A 17301-nucleotide genomic window follows, 5' to 3' on the forward strand; every position below is an offset into this window, starting at 1 on the left:
GTGCTGCGTGAAGGCTTTGCTCTGCGCATGCGTAACGTTTTTTCATGACTTAATATAGGCCTATTTCAACACGGCTACGCAGCTTTAGCGAACGAATGTATTAAAAATGCTTTAGAAAAACAAATTTGAATGTTAATTTGATTAAAATATGAAATGAATGGACTATAATTAGTATATTCATGTGTTAAAGCATAAAACTATCTTTGCGAAAAGAAGTTTTATCATCTTAGAGTTCATTAAGAGTTTTAGACCTAGGAATAGGAATAGACTCAGTAGAGAGATGTGTTAATATGTAACCATTTGGTAATGTCTAATGAAAGAATATGCATCGGGATATCTAAAATCGCAGATATAAATAACGAATTAATGTAAAAAACACACATTTGAAGATTAATTTTATTAAATAATGAAATCAATAGACTATATTTTGTATTTTCATGTGTCAAAAAAAACAACTATAAGTGCAAAGTTTAGTTTTTAAAATTAGATCTAGATCTAAATCCTTTCGATCTTTTCTCATGTCAACATTGAAAACATGGCCTAGATCCATAAAATACTATAGATGTAATAGAGTTGGTCTTTTTTTTTTTAGAGGGTCTTAAGTTTGTTTTAGGGCCACAATACATAGACTACGGTCTAAGTTGGTACCCAAGAAACATTTCTGCCAAGTTTTAATAAGATTGGTCAAGCGGTTTTTATTTGATACGGGAACATACATACATACATACATACGCCAAACATTCTACTTTATATATTAGATAATGCTTTTCAATAGTGTTATACTGTAATTCCTACAGAATACTTAGGCCACCTATATCGTTGTTCATTCACTATTATTTACATGTTTATGTTCCTAAAACTTTAAGGCGGGGTGATTGTAGTGTAACTAAGTTGTTTATTATTTGCGCGTGTCCAGCGTGTCAGAAGGCCATGTCCAGTGTGTGTGCTTATAGTACGTCAACAATGGGAGATGTGTATGTATTCGTTCACTTTCTATAGTAGCCTTATCTTGTTGAATAAAGCCAAGATAGTGGTTTTCTACTATTTGTTACTTCATTACAGTAGACAGCTTAATTTATAGTGTTTAAATGGACAAATGGATTCGTAAAGAATGTCTAAGTTATAGCAAAAGTCTAAGTAACCAAGTTATAGTGAGTGTCTAGGTTTTAAAAAGTTATAGCGAGTGTCTAAATAGATAGCCTAAAATGTCCCAGGAGACAGACATATTATTTAATTTAAACCAAGTTGAAAACTTTGGAGATATAGATGCACCCTAACTCATGCCTTAGCTGACATAGAAGAAAGCACCTGGTTGCATGCGGCCTCAGAACGAGACAGCTGGAGGTCATTCCCAAATTCCGCGGGATACACATTTGAGACCAAAAGAAAATTCGCAGCCGAGGACAGACGAAGACGGCGAAAAGAAAATCTAAATCGACCACCTGCGGACAATGGTTATGCTTGCCCTGGCTGTGGCAAGATATGTGGGTTATAGCTGGGGCTGCGCAGCCACGGGAAATACTGCATTCCTCATTAATCTTCGGACATTCTTTTCCTTGGTGGATGACATGATAGATGCATCACATTTAGTCGTCTATGTTTAATCTATTAATCCTAACACACGGACATGCCTTTTAATAATCTAAGCACCTGGCTTTGCCAGAATGAGAATGCCAATGAACAAATAAAACAGACCAAATTAAAACAGTTCGAGTCACACATTCAAAAATATTTTAAAAATTTGCAGCCATAAAGATATTTATTTAAATTCTATTTGAACTGGAAAAGCATTTTACTCAAAGTTTATTTCATACAATTTAGAAAGTATAGAAAAATTAGTTTTACATTACAAGGAAATTATAAAAATCAGATTTCTTTACATATTAAATTAAAAAAAAAAGCATATTAATTTACAATCTATATGAAGTATATTGATAAACAATTTAAATATAGTATATTGGTAAACAATATATATATATATATATATATTTATATATAGTGAACAATGTTTATGTGGTGAACAATGTGACAATGTTAATATCGTGAATAACGTGTGTGAAATGAACAATGTGTAAATCAATGTATATATTAATAAACAATGCATTTGTAGGAAAAATGTGAAGTTAAAGTATATAAACTGAAAAATGTGTGCCCATAGTGAACAATGTGTTTGAATTCAACCATTTGAGTGTTGTGAAAAATCTATATGTAGTGAACAATCTATATGTAGTGAACAATCTATGTGTAGTTGGTTGTATTGAAGTAAACATTCCTAACATAAAATACGCCAGTCTTCTGCATAGCAACAAATTGTAATTCATTTTTGTTTATTTTTTTAACTGGTACATTTTCTAACAGACTGGCTTATATGCTGCTTTGGATCATAGGATATGGTCTATACATTTCATATAAATCATATTTTACTCCACCCTGTGGGACATCGTATCCATAGTCGATACTACGACCTTTAGCAGATGCAATGTTTTTTGATCTTGTTGTTCTGTCAGTGCTTAATGAACCAATGTCCACACTAGCTGATCCATTATTATAAGGCTGTACGTTCGTTTGATTCTCTATATAAAAGAAAATACCATGTTTCATTATTTTATTGTACCTTTTCTTAAAATGTTATCAATATTTATATTTACTAAGATATGTCTAGGACAAAAACCACATCTGTTGAATTTCGCATACCAAAAACATTTTTTTTTGCAATTTTGACCCAATGTTGTTTTTTTTAGAATCGACACATCGAAAAGCACAAGATTAAACTTCCTCTCTACTAGCTCGTCGGGCACACGGGGGACGTTATCATAAAAAGGTAATATCAAATTTGGCTTAATAACTTGATCGATGCATGTCTAGAACCAACATTTTTAAAGAAATAATGCGTTTTTGAAAGAACTATCGCTTTCGGGAATTTTCAAATATAAAGCTTTATTGGTTCAAGCGTTTCAAAAATTAATGTTCAGGGAAATTTTGCGCATCGTCTTCTAAGTCTAGATCTAAAGGCCTATTTTCGGAATAGTATAAAGTTTACAGGATCTATTCATTCGATTAACCAGGGTTCTTTTTCTGGATGAAGGGGGGGGGGGGATTAGGGTCGTGTCATAAAATGGTCCGATGATATTTCTAACATTCATTTGTTATTAGGAGAAAAACAATCACTTTATAGGCCTATATTTTATAAAGGATGTATTGTCTTTTTACAAAGGTATTTGTAATGTTTAGTCATAATAAGGCTAGTCTTCGAGTCCAAAGATTAGTGAGGAATGCAGTATTTCCCGTGGCTGCGCAGTCCCAGCTGTGACCTACATATTTTGCCACATCCAGGGCAAGCATAACCATTGTCCGCAGGCGGTCGATTTAGAATTTCTGTTTAGTCATATGAGGCCAACATTAACAGAATGTGTTTTGGGTGTAAAAAGAAAAAGAAACAAGAAGAAAGGTAGGTATAACTTGTGTGCTTTCAGAGTGGCTGTAAAAAAAAAGATATAAGATTATTGTGTGAGAGACTGTTGCTACGCCAGCGTAAAACTAGATCTAGAGTAGTTTATTTATTCCGGACATTACATGAATTCGGACAACTTGCCGTGTTGATGATTTTACTTTGTTTTGATGCAATTTATTTGCAAAACTGAGGGTTTGTGCACTGCGCATGTCCATTTTTGATCATTTCTATGTCACTCGTTCGTTTTCGACATTTTCCAGACAGAATACGTTTTTAAAGTTGCATGGTAAGCCATTTTTTATTTCTAAGTCACCCGGATAAACTTAGCTAGCTTCCGGGTTAAGAGTTAAAGGTTGTGCAGTTTCAAAATGGATAATTATGTTCATTGAAAGACAGAGCATCACTAGTTACATTCACTGTGCTTCAAAGATGTGCCATTAAAATCTTAAAGGGGTGTTGTGATTCACATTTGAAAAAGCGTTTATTTCGGACAACTCTTCAAAAATAAATATGACCAAAAAAAAAGCCAAAATTATTATTTTTTTTATGCTCCTATGGACCAGACCTAGTTTATTTTCTGTTATAGTCTATGAGATTGTTCTTTTTACTAAATTTTTTTTTCCTATTTCTAATCTAGTCTTAGCCTATAATATTTTTTACAACTCTTCTTTGCTTTTTATTTTTTTAACAATTCTGTTTGATAATATAGACTAGATCAATTAATTCTAGGCTACAGATTCTAAATTCAATTTTTAGATTTAACTCCAGATCCATTTAAAACAGAATTGAATTGAATAAATATTTATCAAATATAGTCTATTTATAAGATAATTTTATCCTTACAAAAGAATACCAATAAAAAATCTTTTACAAGGTTTTCCAGAAGCACTTATTCAAATTTCTCCAAATGGCTGGATAACTGCACCCATTTTTTACTCATGGCTCCATGACACCTTCATCCCATTAACTAGCCCTCTCCCCAAACCCATTCTTCTGATTTTTGATGGGCTGCACACCTCTCACACTTTCCTCATTGAGCACACTTCTCACACTTCCCTCATTGAGCACACCTCTCTCACTTCCCTCATTGAAACACCCCAACTTTTTGTACTAATGTAAAGCTTTGAAAGATAAAGTGCAATCTTGGTTGTATAGTGGGTGGACGTATGTGTTCAAGTATTTGAGACCACCGACTAAAACTAAGATTTCTTTATTGATCCTTATGGAGATTTATTGTGATGACAAGGACTCTTTTCTCATATAAAGACAACAGAAACATTCGTGTTTTAGTAGATCAACGTGCCTAGTCCTTGGGTAAATGCTTAGGGTTTTTATAGCTACAAGTATGATTAAAAATCATTATTCTTCCGATGACGGGATCTATAGATACAATAAACTCGCTTTCCACTATTCAGCCCCCCCCCCCTCAAAAAATGTGTCTGTGTATGTGCTTCAATTCTCACAATAGCGTAGTAAAAGGCTGGCGAGTACAAGAATACATTTTTATGTTAAAAATATAACGACAAACTTACACCTAGTAAAAGCTAAATATATTTCAACCAACCTTCCACGCCGTCATGGTCACCCGTACTTTTGCAAACACATTGTTTACAGATGTTGTAACGTCTATGTATTACTTTGATGTAAATGACTCCAAATATTAGAATAAAAAGAATACAAACTGCACAAACTCCAAAACCTATTCCAAAATATGTTCCTTTCAGCTTGTTGTCTAGAAATTATCCAAAATACATACAGTTATAGAGCATTAAAATTAATGTAACATAATGTAAATATCCAAGAACCACAATGTGCGTATGTAAAATAAGGTATCTGTTATATATGTAGTTACGCGAAAAATTATGTAATAATGTAACATTAAATCACATAATTTGACAATGTTAAAATTTAGGAGTAACAAGGAACTATAATGCAACAGTGTAACGTAATGTAACACTAAAATAGTGTTACAGTGCATTATAATGTAACAGTGAAACATTACTAATAAAAAAAATTTACCATTGAAAGATAATGTAACGTTGTTAATAGGTTGTCACACTATGAAAAGATTTTAAACCTGTCAACTGGAGGTTCACGTAGTATCTTCAGTTTTAATTATAAACTTTCTTTACCTTCTTCCATACATGTTACTTCAAAGGAGTCACAATCAGGACAAGTCTCAGTAAAGGGACTGGCACAGTTGAGTCCATAACGACCATTTGTACAAGCTGAATAATGAAAAAAAGGTTAAGATATAGAATTTAAACTAGGAACTAATAAGATTGAAAGATACTTTTTTTGTAAGGGAAAGCTGATTGCGATGGCATAAAGTAAAAAAAAAAAACAAATAACGTACTCTACTATAGAGAGAATGTACTGAATGTTATTAGCAAGAAAAATTCTTTTTTTTTTATCTTTTATTAATTGTAATGGTATCGATAGTTTGGAGACAAAAGAGGTTATCTGGGTAAAGGTTTCTGTGATAGCTTTTTAAATGTACTTTGAAAAAAAAGTTCAAAAAAATTACATTGAATTCAAACTCAAGGGCTCAAACCTCCTCAAGCCAATACACTAGCCCTTGTGCCGGCGAAGTGCTAATGAAATTAGAACGTTTTATAGCTATATATTATTAGCTTCATCTAGGAGAAGGAAAACTCTGACAACAAAACTCTGCTGTCTTGCTACAATACACAATCTTCTGGACTCAACCCTGAGGAAAAATTGGGAGCTGGCTACCCTGAGTGCTATTGTAATGTGAAGTCCAGACATTCATCTCATCATTCATGAGATAATCCATAGTTGCCGCGCGACTGAAGTGTGGAAACACAACTCAATATCGGTCCCTAAAGTGGTCCCCTCAGGAAGGTAAAAATGCAGGTTTAATATTTTCATAAAGAATAATCAGAAACTATGAGCCACAATCTATCAACAACTAAAACCCTATTTCCATTGATACAAAAAAGAAGAGACGAGCTCGTTTCGAAAATGTTGCCAATACTGTGGTACTGTAGTTGGACTTACCACTTGATATTACAGGATACAGAGATTTTTTCATGTTATAGTTATTACTTTGTAAATATTCATATGTATTCAATGAACTGATAGTTTTGAGATTTAGTTGAATCCTAGGTTTCACTTACAAAGACCGCATCACGAATAAAAAGAGTATAAAAGAATTAATACAGCAATTGGCCCCAACGATGACCTGCTAACCACTGCCCCAAAAAAAAACACGTAAACTCAAGCTCTATAGCCACATCACAAGGTCCTCAGGGCTCGCAAAGACCTTCCTTCAGAGAACAGTACCGGGAAGAGGACGAAGAGAAAGACAGAGAAAGCGATGCGAAGACAACATCAAAGAATGGACAGACAAGTCAGCGAATGAAATTCTATTTAATGCAATGGACAGAGAGAAATGGAGAAAGACGATTGACTGATCTTGTGTGGTGCCCCAACTGTCAAACATACTAAGGAATAGTGGAATATGAAGTTAAGGGTAAACCTGGCCTCACTGATGTCATGGAAAGAATAGATCTAATTGCTTTGTAAAGAGCCAATCTTTCATTCAAATCCTCAACAAATAAAACGTTTCCCTTTATTTATGTGTTTGAAACTGAAATGTAGTACTTGTATGTGTGTTATATCACTGTGTTTTGCTGTGTTTTGTTGTTTTAAATTATATTCCACATATAATCATACTAAATAGATTTTTTCTCTTAAAAAAACAGTTTACGAGATATAAATGGGACGGACGAACGGATGGACAGACAGACCACAAAAGACTAATAGCGGTTATTCCCTTTTCGAGGCCGCTAAAAATCACACAAATTCCGTTGTTTAAAAGTATTTTTAGCGGCCTCCAAAAGAGGAAAAGACGCTATTAGTTTTGTGTTGCCTGTCTGTCCGTCCGCCTGTCCCGTTTAGATCTCAGAAACTAGTATGTATGACAAATGACAACGGAGACATTAATTTTTTTTTTTTTTTTTTTTTTGCGAGGGGAAAGTCTTGTCAAGTCATTTGTACAAAACTGTAGTTAGCTCACTAACTAAAGTAATTTAGGTCAATATTTTTTTTCGTGTTGCCAATATATCTAATTTTGTAAAAAGAATAAATCTTTTTTTAGTTTCTCTTTATTACATGTAACATGTTATTAATTTTGAATGTATGGATAAGGCTAATAATTATTATTTTAAAAAATATAAGTGTACTCTAAATGAATATAAGATGCTGTGGCTGAGGAGTAAAGCACTTGGAACCGGAATTACCGAGTTCGAATCCTGGTGTTTCCACACAAACTATCTTTGTAACTTTGTTTTCTTTTCCCCTTAGTCTATTTAGTTTTAATGGGCTTTATGTCATTTACACTTTCATTTAGACAAAGCCAACCCTAATAACATTGTAGAGGTTCTGGATAACTTAAATTATGTTTTTATTTATGTTGTACTTTTCCATTGTCGCCCAGAGTCCCCCATGCCATACTCGATCGAAAGCTTTCTTGAAATCAATGAAGACATGGAAAAGATTCTCTAGGTGTCGGTTGTATTTTTGACAGATTATTCTGAGGTTTAGGATTTGTTCTGTTGTGCTGAGACATTGTCTAAAACTCGATGGTTCTTATGATATAATTTTAAATAGTAACATAAATAGTACTGTAAAAAGCAATAGAATAAAAATACTTTTAAAACAAAGCTTATTTAAGAAGAAGAGCTGCTTATTACTGCCATTTATATGAAAATTACAGGTTTTAGCTTTCTTATTGCTATATAAAACTAAGTTATTAATTACTGCTAAATGATTTTTTAAAAAATGGTTACATTTTGGATTGATTAGTGTATTATCATCAACAATAAAAAATGGTGTAAAATTTCAATTTCATCCGAGAATGGGAAGTGGGAGAAAAACGTATCAAAATGAAATAAATGGATTAAATCCAGACAAACATCCACATCTCTCATTATAGAATTTATCCCCTTTATTTCACTATCAAACAAAATAATTAATCAACAACAATTAATACAATAATTTGTAAATTTTTTATTGATTCGCTTTTTGTCGGTTTTAAAGAATGATGGTGCATAGTTTTAACTTGATCCGAGAGTGGGAAATGGGAGAAAAACATGTTCAAACTTTTTACCAGAGACAGACAGACAGAGTGAGTTGATATAAGCTTTGTAAAAATGTAGGCCTACATCTGCTTGGATCTTGCCCAGACAGAAGTTTATATTCGCACAGGCAGATGGCGTCGAGCTTCCATGAACCTAGATTTATAAAAGTTTTAGACTCGGTTGTTAGGACAATTACAAAGAGGAAGAAGAATTGTTAAAACTTTTTAATAGATTTATATAATAAAGTTTGTTGTGTAAAAAAATCAGAGACTAGTTTACCAATAACGTCTTATGAGCAGTTCGACATGTCGATTTCTTTTTATCGTGTGAATGGATGAAACGAACAGGTCTAAAGTAAGTAGTATTAGAAGCACAATATCTACCTACTAGATCTTATTCTACATTATTCTAGGTTTAGCCTTTAAAATGTAAAACATTGTTACAGTGACTAAAAGGACCTATTAAAAGTATGTATTATTTCTAGGAGTAATTTTACATAATAGGGGATATTCTATTTTCATAAGCAATAAATACGTAAAAGAAATACTTAGATGTGTACGATGTGATAATAGAAAAATGCATAAGATTAATGATCCTACTAATTAAGTTCAATTTGCTCTAATTGGATTTCTTCCAACGTCTCCAAGTGCTAACACCAAAAACATATGTTTCAGCGCAAGCAAATTTATAGTTCTAATTTTCTTTTTTTTTTAATGTATAGTAAGAAAACCCTCTATAAGTTGTATTTTTTCCAGGCTAGTTTTTATGTGTTACAGTGTAGTTATGTATACACACGGAAACAGTTTACCTTTAGTACAATACGGGGGATCAGAATATCCTTTACATCCAGAAGTACAAGATCCATCTATGTTGTTACAGAATCTATTGGCACACCTGTCACTACAGTTTTCACGGCAGTTCACGCCCCATTTGTTAGGAGGGCATTCTGTTTATTGACAAATATAACATTAGCGCCATATTCTCTAAATGTTTATATATATATATATATATTACTTTTGAAATATTTTTTTAAAACAGATTAAAAATTTTAAAGTAAAATAGATCCAAATCTTGGTTGACAATGTGTGAGAGAAATAAAAATACTATATTTTTACACAAATAAACAACAGTAAAGTTTCTTTGGCTTGTTAACTTATAAAGTCATAAGCTTAGCCTGGGGGTTGGGGATAATGTCCAAACTTTGAAATCCCTCTCTTTGAACAAAATATTCCCCTCATCTTGGAAATAATGTAGACTTATACATTTTAATCTATTTTACTTTAAATTGCTAAGCTCAAGCCAGAAATTCTACTATATTTAAATCAAGAGACTAAGGCAAATTACAGTCGCCAAATATTTGGTGGAGATTGGGGTTACACACACACACACACACCAAAGTTTAAGAAAAAGAAAGCAAAACTATATATACCTTATACCATGTTCCATCATAATGGATAAGGTTTGAATCTCACCCTCCAGTCCCCCCCCCCCAGGTCACTAGGCTGTTAACTTATTATGCGTAATTCATTTTGTCGGAGAACATGTCCCGCAAACCTCATGCGACGCTCTGTCACAACCTTACTAAGGGGTCAACTCCCAGTTCGGCATAGGATTTCCCTGATTGAGACCCGATCTTTATTACTGAATGTGTAACCTCTCTTGAATACGCACTTAGAATTAGGTGACTGTAGTTTGCTTTAGATTTTTACGCAAAGGGAAGTTTTATCGTCAAAATCATCTGTTGGGGTTTTAAACTAAAATATCTCTGGAGTTGTTTTTTTTTTTTTTAATTTAAAACCCCATTTAGCTTCGGTCGCAGAATTTGATTTGGTAACTGTAGTTTGCTTTAGAATAATATTGAAAATATGGGTTTTCCACCTCGAAACGTTCTGTAAGGGGGTTTTAAACTCAAAACCATTTGGAAGGGTTTCAAAGATTTTAGAGTGTGTAATTTGCTTTTTTTTATATTGAAAAGGTAATTTTTTAGCTTCAAACTCCACTGGAGGGGAGTTTAAGCTTAAAACCCCTTTGACTACCCTCATAGAATTTTTAGTGTATAATCTACTTTGTTTTTCATATTCAAGAGATAATTTTAGCTTCAAACTCTACTGAAGAGGAGGGGGTTAAACTCAAAACCCCTTTAGCTACGCTCGAAGAATTTTGAGTGTGAAATTTGATTTTTTATATTGAAGAGGAGGTTTATTGTAAATTTTGGAAAATCTTCCTTAACTGTACTCTTGGAATTCGGAGATTTTCGTTTGCATTTTTTTTTAGAAAAGGGGTTTTAAACTCAAAACCCCCTTGCAGGGGGTTTTAAATTTAAAAACTATTGGCTGTGCTGAGGCAAGTGATGGTTTAGTATTAAAATCTCACCTAAAATAAACAAAATCAAAGGCAAAAATCAGTCACTAAATCCGATCCCCCCTCAGGGAGGGATTTTATTTCGGGGTGGGGTTGAACCCCCAACCCCCTCCCCCTGGCTACGTCTAGATACTATTTTAATAGATGTAGATCTTATATAAAGTAGATGTAGATCTTAATGTAAATTTATGAATTTATTTCTAATCATGATCACTTATAGTTTACAGGCCTACTGACTTACTTAGATCTATTAGAAATAAAAGCACTAAGGTACCAAGGCTATTAAGAGATTAAATGTCAAGAAACTATGGTGAAAAATAGACACGCCCAGACAAGGACTCTAACCACTGACCTCGACACGGCGTTATCGCCTAGCAGAGATCAGATAATTAAAAAAACATCTACTTTCACCATCCAATTTCACCATCCCGCTCACCAAGAGGAAGAGCACTAAAACGAGAATAGTTATTTGGGCTCGCTTCACCACCGTGGGTCACGCCCGCAACCAGAGCCCGACTACATAACTATCTACAATAGTCACCACAAAGAATTTAGGGTCAACACATATAAATATGTTACGTCATATTTAAATATATATATATATATATATATGTATATATAATAAATATATATATATATATATAGATAGATAGATAGATAGATAGATAGATAGATAGATAGATATTATGCGGCGTCCTGAAGTTATAGTTTTATTATTTGTGATTACTTATCAATTATACCTTTCGTACATGATGCAGCGTCGATGTAGCCAAGGCAATGTGTAGTACAAGAGCCATCCACAACACTGCACGAGGTAGGACATCTTGAGTCACATGTCTTCTTACAGTCTAAATCCCAATAACCCGGCTGACAATCTGTTTTGACCCGAAGTGGTCCACCCAGGCAAATAGAAAGGCAAGATCAATATTTTCAGAAAGAATATCACAATGAAATTCTATCAAATGCAAATGACAAAAAAGAATGGAGAAAGAAGATGGACATATCTTGTGTGGTGCCCCAACGGTCTAGCAGACCAAGGGATAAGTGAAAGTAAAGCTGAAGTTAAACGTGAACCTGGCCTAACGGATGTCATATAATGATTATCTAATTGTTTTGTAGAGGGTCAATCTTGTATTCAAAGCCTTAAGGGGAAAAAAATCCGTAAAAAAATAAATAATTCCTTTAGTTTTGTATTTGTGATGCTGACGTTGCGCTGCAATTCACGCGATAGTATGAAAAACTACTTATTGTCTTTTCTACATTAGGTTCCACATATATGCATACCTAAAATAATGATTTTTTTTCTCTTCGAAACAAAAGTATCAATTTTTTTTTTTTGTAAAGTACTAGCTAGTATGACCTTACTTAACTTAGCAATACAATTGTAAAAAAAATAATTGACAGAAAGCTTAAAACCTTTTGCATAAATGTGTTTAAAATATGGTAAATATTCATCTCCCTTAGTAAATAGATTTCCGTGTTTGATACTATTAATAGTGAATTGTTGTAAAAATGGTGTATTTTTATTTTAAAAAAAAAAAAATGCTAACATAGTTGATTTTAAAAATTATATTTTTCGCTTTCAGAAACAAAAAGTAGCCGTTACACCAGAACTTTGAAAGGGTCTAAAATATCATGATGTGGGATTTTCAATGTCTTTTCTTTTTTACGAGATCTAAACAGGACGGACGGACGGAAAGACAGACCACACAAAACTAATAGCGTCTATTTCCTTTTCGAGGGCCGCTAAAATGTATTGCGTTTATTCACGAACCATTATTCGTTTGTTTATTTAGGCTGGAATATCCGTCAAGGTGGACTTTACAGGGTTAACTAATAAATGACTTAAATTACATAGCTTCCCCAACTAGACTGCTAAAAATATTTAACTTTAACTTTGAATGGTCAATGCACGTTGTCTAAAAAACATTTAATTCGTGAATTATAATCTGCATGGTTAGATGATGAATAATTTGATACATTATCTTAGAATGTCATGTTCTAAATGTACAGCATAATATAGATCTAATCTATGGTCTATGGCCTCCTTCAGTCGCGAAGCGAACTATGGATCATCTCATGGAAATGAAATGAATGACTGGGCATAAGATGTGGTCGGAACGATGTCACCCACACAGCGTACAGCGTTAAGAAATAACACACCTCACACACAGATACGTCCAAGAAACAACTACATGAACGTGACGTGGCTCTCCACAAGGCAAGTCCTGTTGTTTTGCTCAAAACTCAGCCCAAGACCTTGCACCATCCCCATGTAACATACAATAGACCCAAGATCTGGCGACACTGCTAACCAAAATTTAAGCGCAGACGAGCATATCGAAAAATCAAGCCTGAATAAAATCATCTGTGCATAGAGGAAAACAGAGACATCAGGGACAAGCCTCCATTATTCCATTCTAGTGTCAAGTCTGTCACACTTGTTTACTTCCATGTATGTAAACAATGGCGTCATGGTCGCTGACCACTATCCTTTGTTCTTATTTATGTTTACACCCCCCTTTTTATTATGATTATTACCCTTGTATTGATCTGATCTTATTGATCTGAATTGTTAGTAAGTGTCAATTAACCTTGTGTGATTCTTTGATTGACGGCAATGGCTGAGGAGAACACAATTCACTTGTACACAATGAATGCCTTTAGCTCGGTGTTTTTATTTTAGCCTGGTTGCAACTAAGGTCATCGACATGGAATTCCTGCCTGTTACTGAATCCCCCTACTTCCTGGGGGGGTTTTTCGGCACCAGAATTACTGACTGCTGCTTTGCCCGAATCCTTGATTCCTCCCAGTTACTATATCTGAATTCTGTTAGCTCTCCTGGCTCAATACAACGACTTCCGGAACTCCCGTTCCTGCTGCTTCCGCTGAACACACCCTTAGCTAGGAGGCTGTTAAGTTAATCCTTTTCTGCATTGTGTGGAATGAGGTTTTTATTATCCGTGGTGCATGCGCTTTCCATCCAATAAGTGCTCTCTGAGCCTGCATCAGGGCTATTCCCTGAGTGTGTGTAGCCTCTTGCTCATGTCCTGAGTATAAAAGTAGCTCACCCGAAATAAGTCTTTTCTGCCCGTAACCAGTCCATCTTGACTCACTGATTCCTAGGATGGTGAGGTTGTACCTTTTCATCTCAGCTGCCACTTGCGCTGTCTTCCCAGTCTCATACATGGTCCGGACGTTCCATGTACCGATGGTGGTGGTAGTCCTGGCAGAGATGATGGTCTTCGGCCTGTTGGCTTCCAGATGACTCTGGCTTTCACCGACATTCGTCATAAACCTTCCAACTGGAGGTCCATCCTCTACCAGGTTCGTGACTTCTGTTAATTTTCTGTTTGGTGTTTCTGTAGCTAGTGGTTTTTCTACAGGGTAGGGTAGCTAGCCCTACGCTTAACCCTCCTCCTTTTTTCAGCCGGGCTTGGGACCGTCAAATGGCGGAGTTATTTTAATAATTAATTGATTTTAATGACACACACCTCCGAGAGTCGTATGACAATGGGGGGGGGGGCTTTCCCATTCGGCGATTGACACCCCTACCCTTCTTTTTTTTCTGCACTTTCAATAAAATTGCCAGCACTTCAGCATCACTTTTGGCCAGTGTATTCTAGTATATATTACGTTTAATTGGAACGGCCCTCTTTAAATCGCCATTCCAAATACACTTACTTCTTGCTTGTTGAAATCTAGATCATTTTCTCTCCCTTCTACCCACAATATTTTATGGATGGTTAAAAAATTTTTACGATCGAGATTATAAATTCCTTTTCAACTCATACGTAGAATGAATTATTGAAATTAAATAGTGCAGAAACTGCTATTTAAAATTTATTTTTTTAAAGTTTTCGCTCGTTTAAGGACCTGAACCTCTAACCCTCAGATTTTTGTCTGATTCTCTACTGACCTAGCTACGTTGAAGTCCTGTGTGTACAAGAAGAGAGCAGCTGTCCGCATAAAGGAGCTAAGTAGCAATCATCTTTTGAATTTTTGTTATAGAGAGCAAGCACCTTATGTTATGTATGCTGCCTTCGGGGCGGAACTTGATATAGATGTACTTGCGCTGTCATTGCCTCATTTTATTTAGCTTTTCTCCAAAGAGTATTGCAAAGAGTGTTGGAGCAAACGCAACCCTGCTTCACGCCATAGTCTATAGAAATTGAGCGACAGGACACCATTGTATCTGATTTAACCTTCCAGAATAGCGATAAACCTTGGAGGGCGTCCGATCCGACATAGAGACCTCTATAAACTATCGCAACTCACTGTGTCAAATGCTATGTGAGATCGATGAATGCAGCGTACAAGTCCAGGTTCTTTTTCCTGGACTTTTCCTGTATCATGTCTGCTGTGCCTCTACCAGCATTGAAACCACAATGACTTTCTGAAAGCATATAGCAGTCTATGGAGTTGGTCAATCTGTTAATGAATATTCTGGCAAGGATTTTTCTGGCAGCTGACAGTAAGGTGATTAGAGCATTCTGCTTTTTCCTTGAAAAAAAAATTATGTTAACATATTGTTGACCCTAATGACTAATCATTAAGTTCTCCCACTTGCTGTTGACAATAAAATACGCAATGTAACCTTTTATTATTTTCCGAAACATGGTACAACTAAGCCATATTTTAATCGAACTCCTACCGGCTTAATTGGCGAAAAGAAAGAACGATTTAATAATCGCAATTTCAACTCAATATAGAAAATTAAAACATTTTCGTGTTTTATCGTCCACGGCAAGTGGGGAAATTAGTTATCAGTAAGTGAGTGAATAGTCAATGTCCAAAATTTTTTATTTTAGATATATAATAAAAGAAAGTATTTTTGCCTACCTCCAAAGATGTTGATCTCACAAAAAGATAATATGGCCGTTGGAAAGGATTCTTTTGTTGCTGTAATAGTTAACTTCTTTAGAGCCACTTTATTTAAATTGACAATAAATATATATGATGACCAATAATTCCAATATGTATAATTGAAGACATTTTCATTATTCGTGTTATAGATTTGTATTCTCGCCTGAGATAAATATTTCCTCCAATAAACATCATCTGTAGAGCAAAAATCAAACCATCTGAACAAGTTTTAATATGTATTAAAATTTTAAAAATTTTATTCAACGTACAATTATTGTACAATGATTTTAAGGGTAAAATTACTTGATTTAATGTTAAAAGGTTTTAAAATGTTGTCTTTAATGACGGATACCAACCAAACTGTAAGAGACTTTAGAAAGTGTAAGGTTGACTATCAGGTTACTAAATTCAAATACCCTCTGAATAACTTGAAATAGGGCCTGAACTATCAAACGCCGCAAAAAATAATAAGGTATTCTAAAAACCAAAACATATTAATTTGTCAAAATCTGAAAGTTTGAAGAAAAATGAAAAAAAAAAAGGTTAACGATAAAGAGAGATGACAAAGAGAGTTTCAGGTACTAGCAACGCCCAATGTTTTGTTTCGTGAATAGAAACATCCCTCCCCCAAATTAGACTAATGTCTGGTCTCACGTGAACAATGCTAGACTCACCTAAACATGATATCTGACCTCACGTGAACAAGACAATAGTGTGACCTCACTTGAACAATAGCCTCACAATGTGTGTAGCACATACTTATTGATAACACCAGATAATTGCAATTTTCAAATATAAATATACAAGCACTCTATACGGATGTAGGGTATTTACGAAAATGCTTTAGACTTTAAAATGTATAAAAATGTTGTTTTTTTAATCACGACGCTCAAAAGTGTTTCTTTTAAAGAGCATGTAATAAAATCTTAAAACAATTTACTGGCAATCATGCGGCGCTTCCAATGACCCTAATCCATCAGATACTGGCCAACCGGCATTTGCCCGAATGCCCATATAGCCAATCCGCCACTGCAATTACCTATAGGAACTATATCAAAACTGTTTACAATCATAGGCTCATCAAATGTCAGAGTCCATGTAGGGGATGTGTCAGTTACATTAGTAGTCAAAGTACAAGTCCCACGGTTGAAGTTGCCGAGCGTGTTTCCATCGACTAGCTACGTTTGTACCATTGGTGGAAGTTTGTTCAGTTGGTTGTTTCATTGTGACATTACGACCTGGGGACCAAATATGAATAGTTTAAATGTTAATTCTTTCTTCAACTAATTCTGTATAGAGACTAATACTGTTTAGAGACTTATCCTGTGTAGAGACTAATCCAGTGTAGAGACTAATCCTGTATACTGTATAGACACTAATACTGTATAGAGACTAATTCTGTGTAGAGACTAATCCTGTATACTGTATAGAGACTAATCCTGTATACTGTATAGAGACTAATTCTGTGTAGAGAATAATCCTGTATACTGTATAGAGACTAATCATGTGTAGAGACTA

At 34.5% G+C, this 17301-nt stretch overlaps 1 protein-coding gene across 1 annotated transcript; it reads right to left on the reverse strand.

Moving 5' to 3' along the window:
* Positions 1–1895: 1895 nt before the first annotated feature.
* LOC106058509 (platelet endothelial aggregation receptor 1-like) lies at positions 1896–16953 on the reverse strand. Its single transcript, XM_056029932.1, has 7 exons — positions 16823–16953; positions 15760–15978; positions 11658–11792; positions 9365–9502; positions 5584–5679; positions 5016–5183; positions 1896–2573 (listed from the first exon to the last, which is right to left on the reverse strand). The coding sequence occupies exons 1-7, from the start codon at positions 16854–16856 to the stop codon at positions 2365–2367; spliced, it is 999 nt and encodes a 332-aa protein (XP_055885907.1). The 5' UTR covers positions 16857–16953; the 3' UTR covers positions 1896–2364.
* Between the last annotated feature and the right edge of the window lie 348 nt (positions 16954–17301).

This window comes from Biomphalaria glabrata, chromosome 5, assembly GCF_947242115.1.
Source record: "Biomphalaria glabrata chromosome 5, xgBioGlab47.1, whole genome shotgun sequence".
NCBI lineage: Eukaryota > Metazoa > Mollusca > Gastropoda > Planorbidae > Biomphalaria > Biomphalaria glabrata.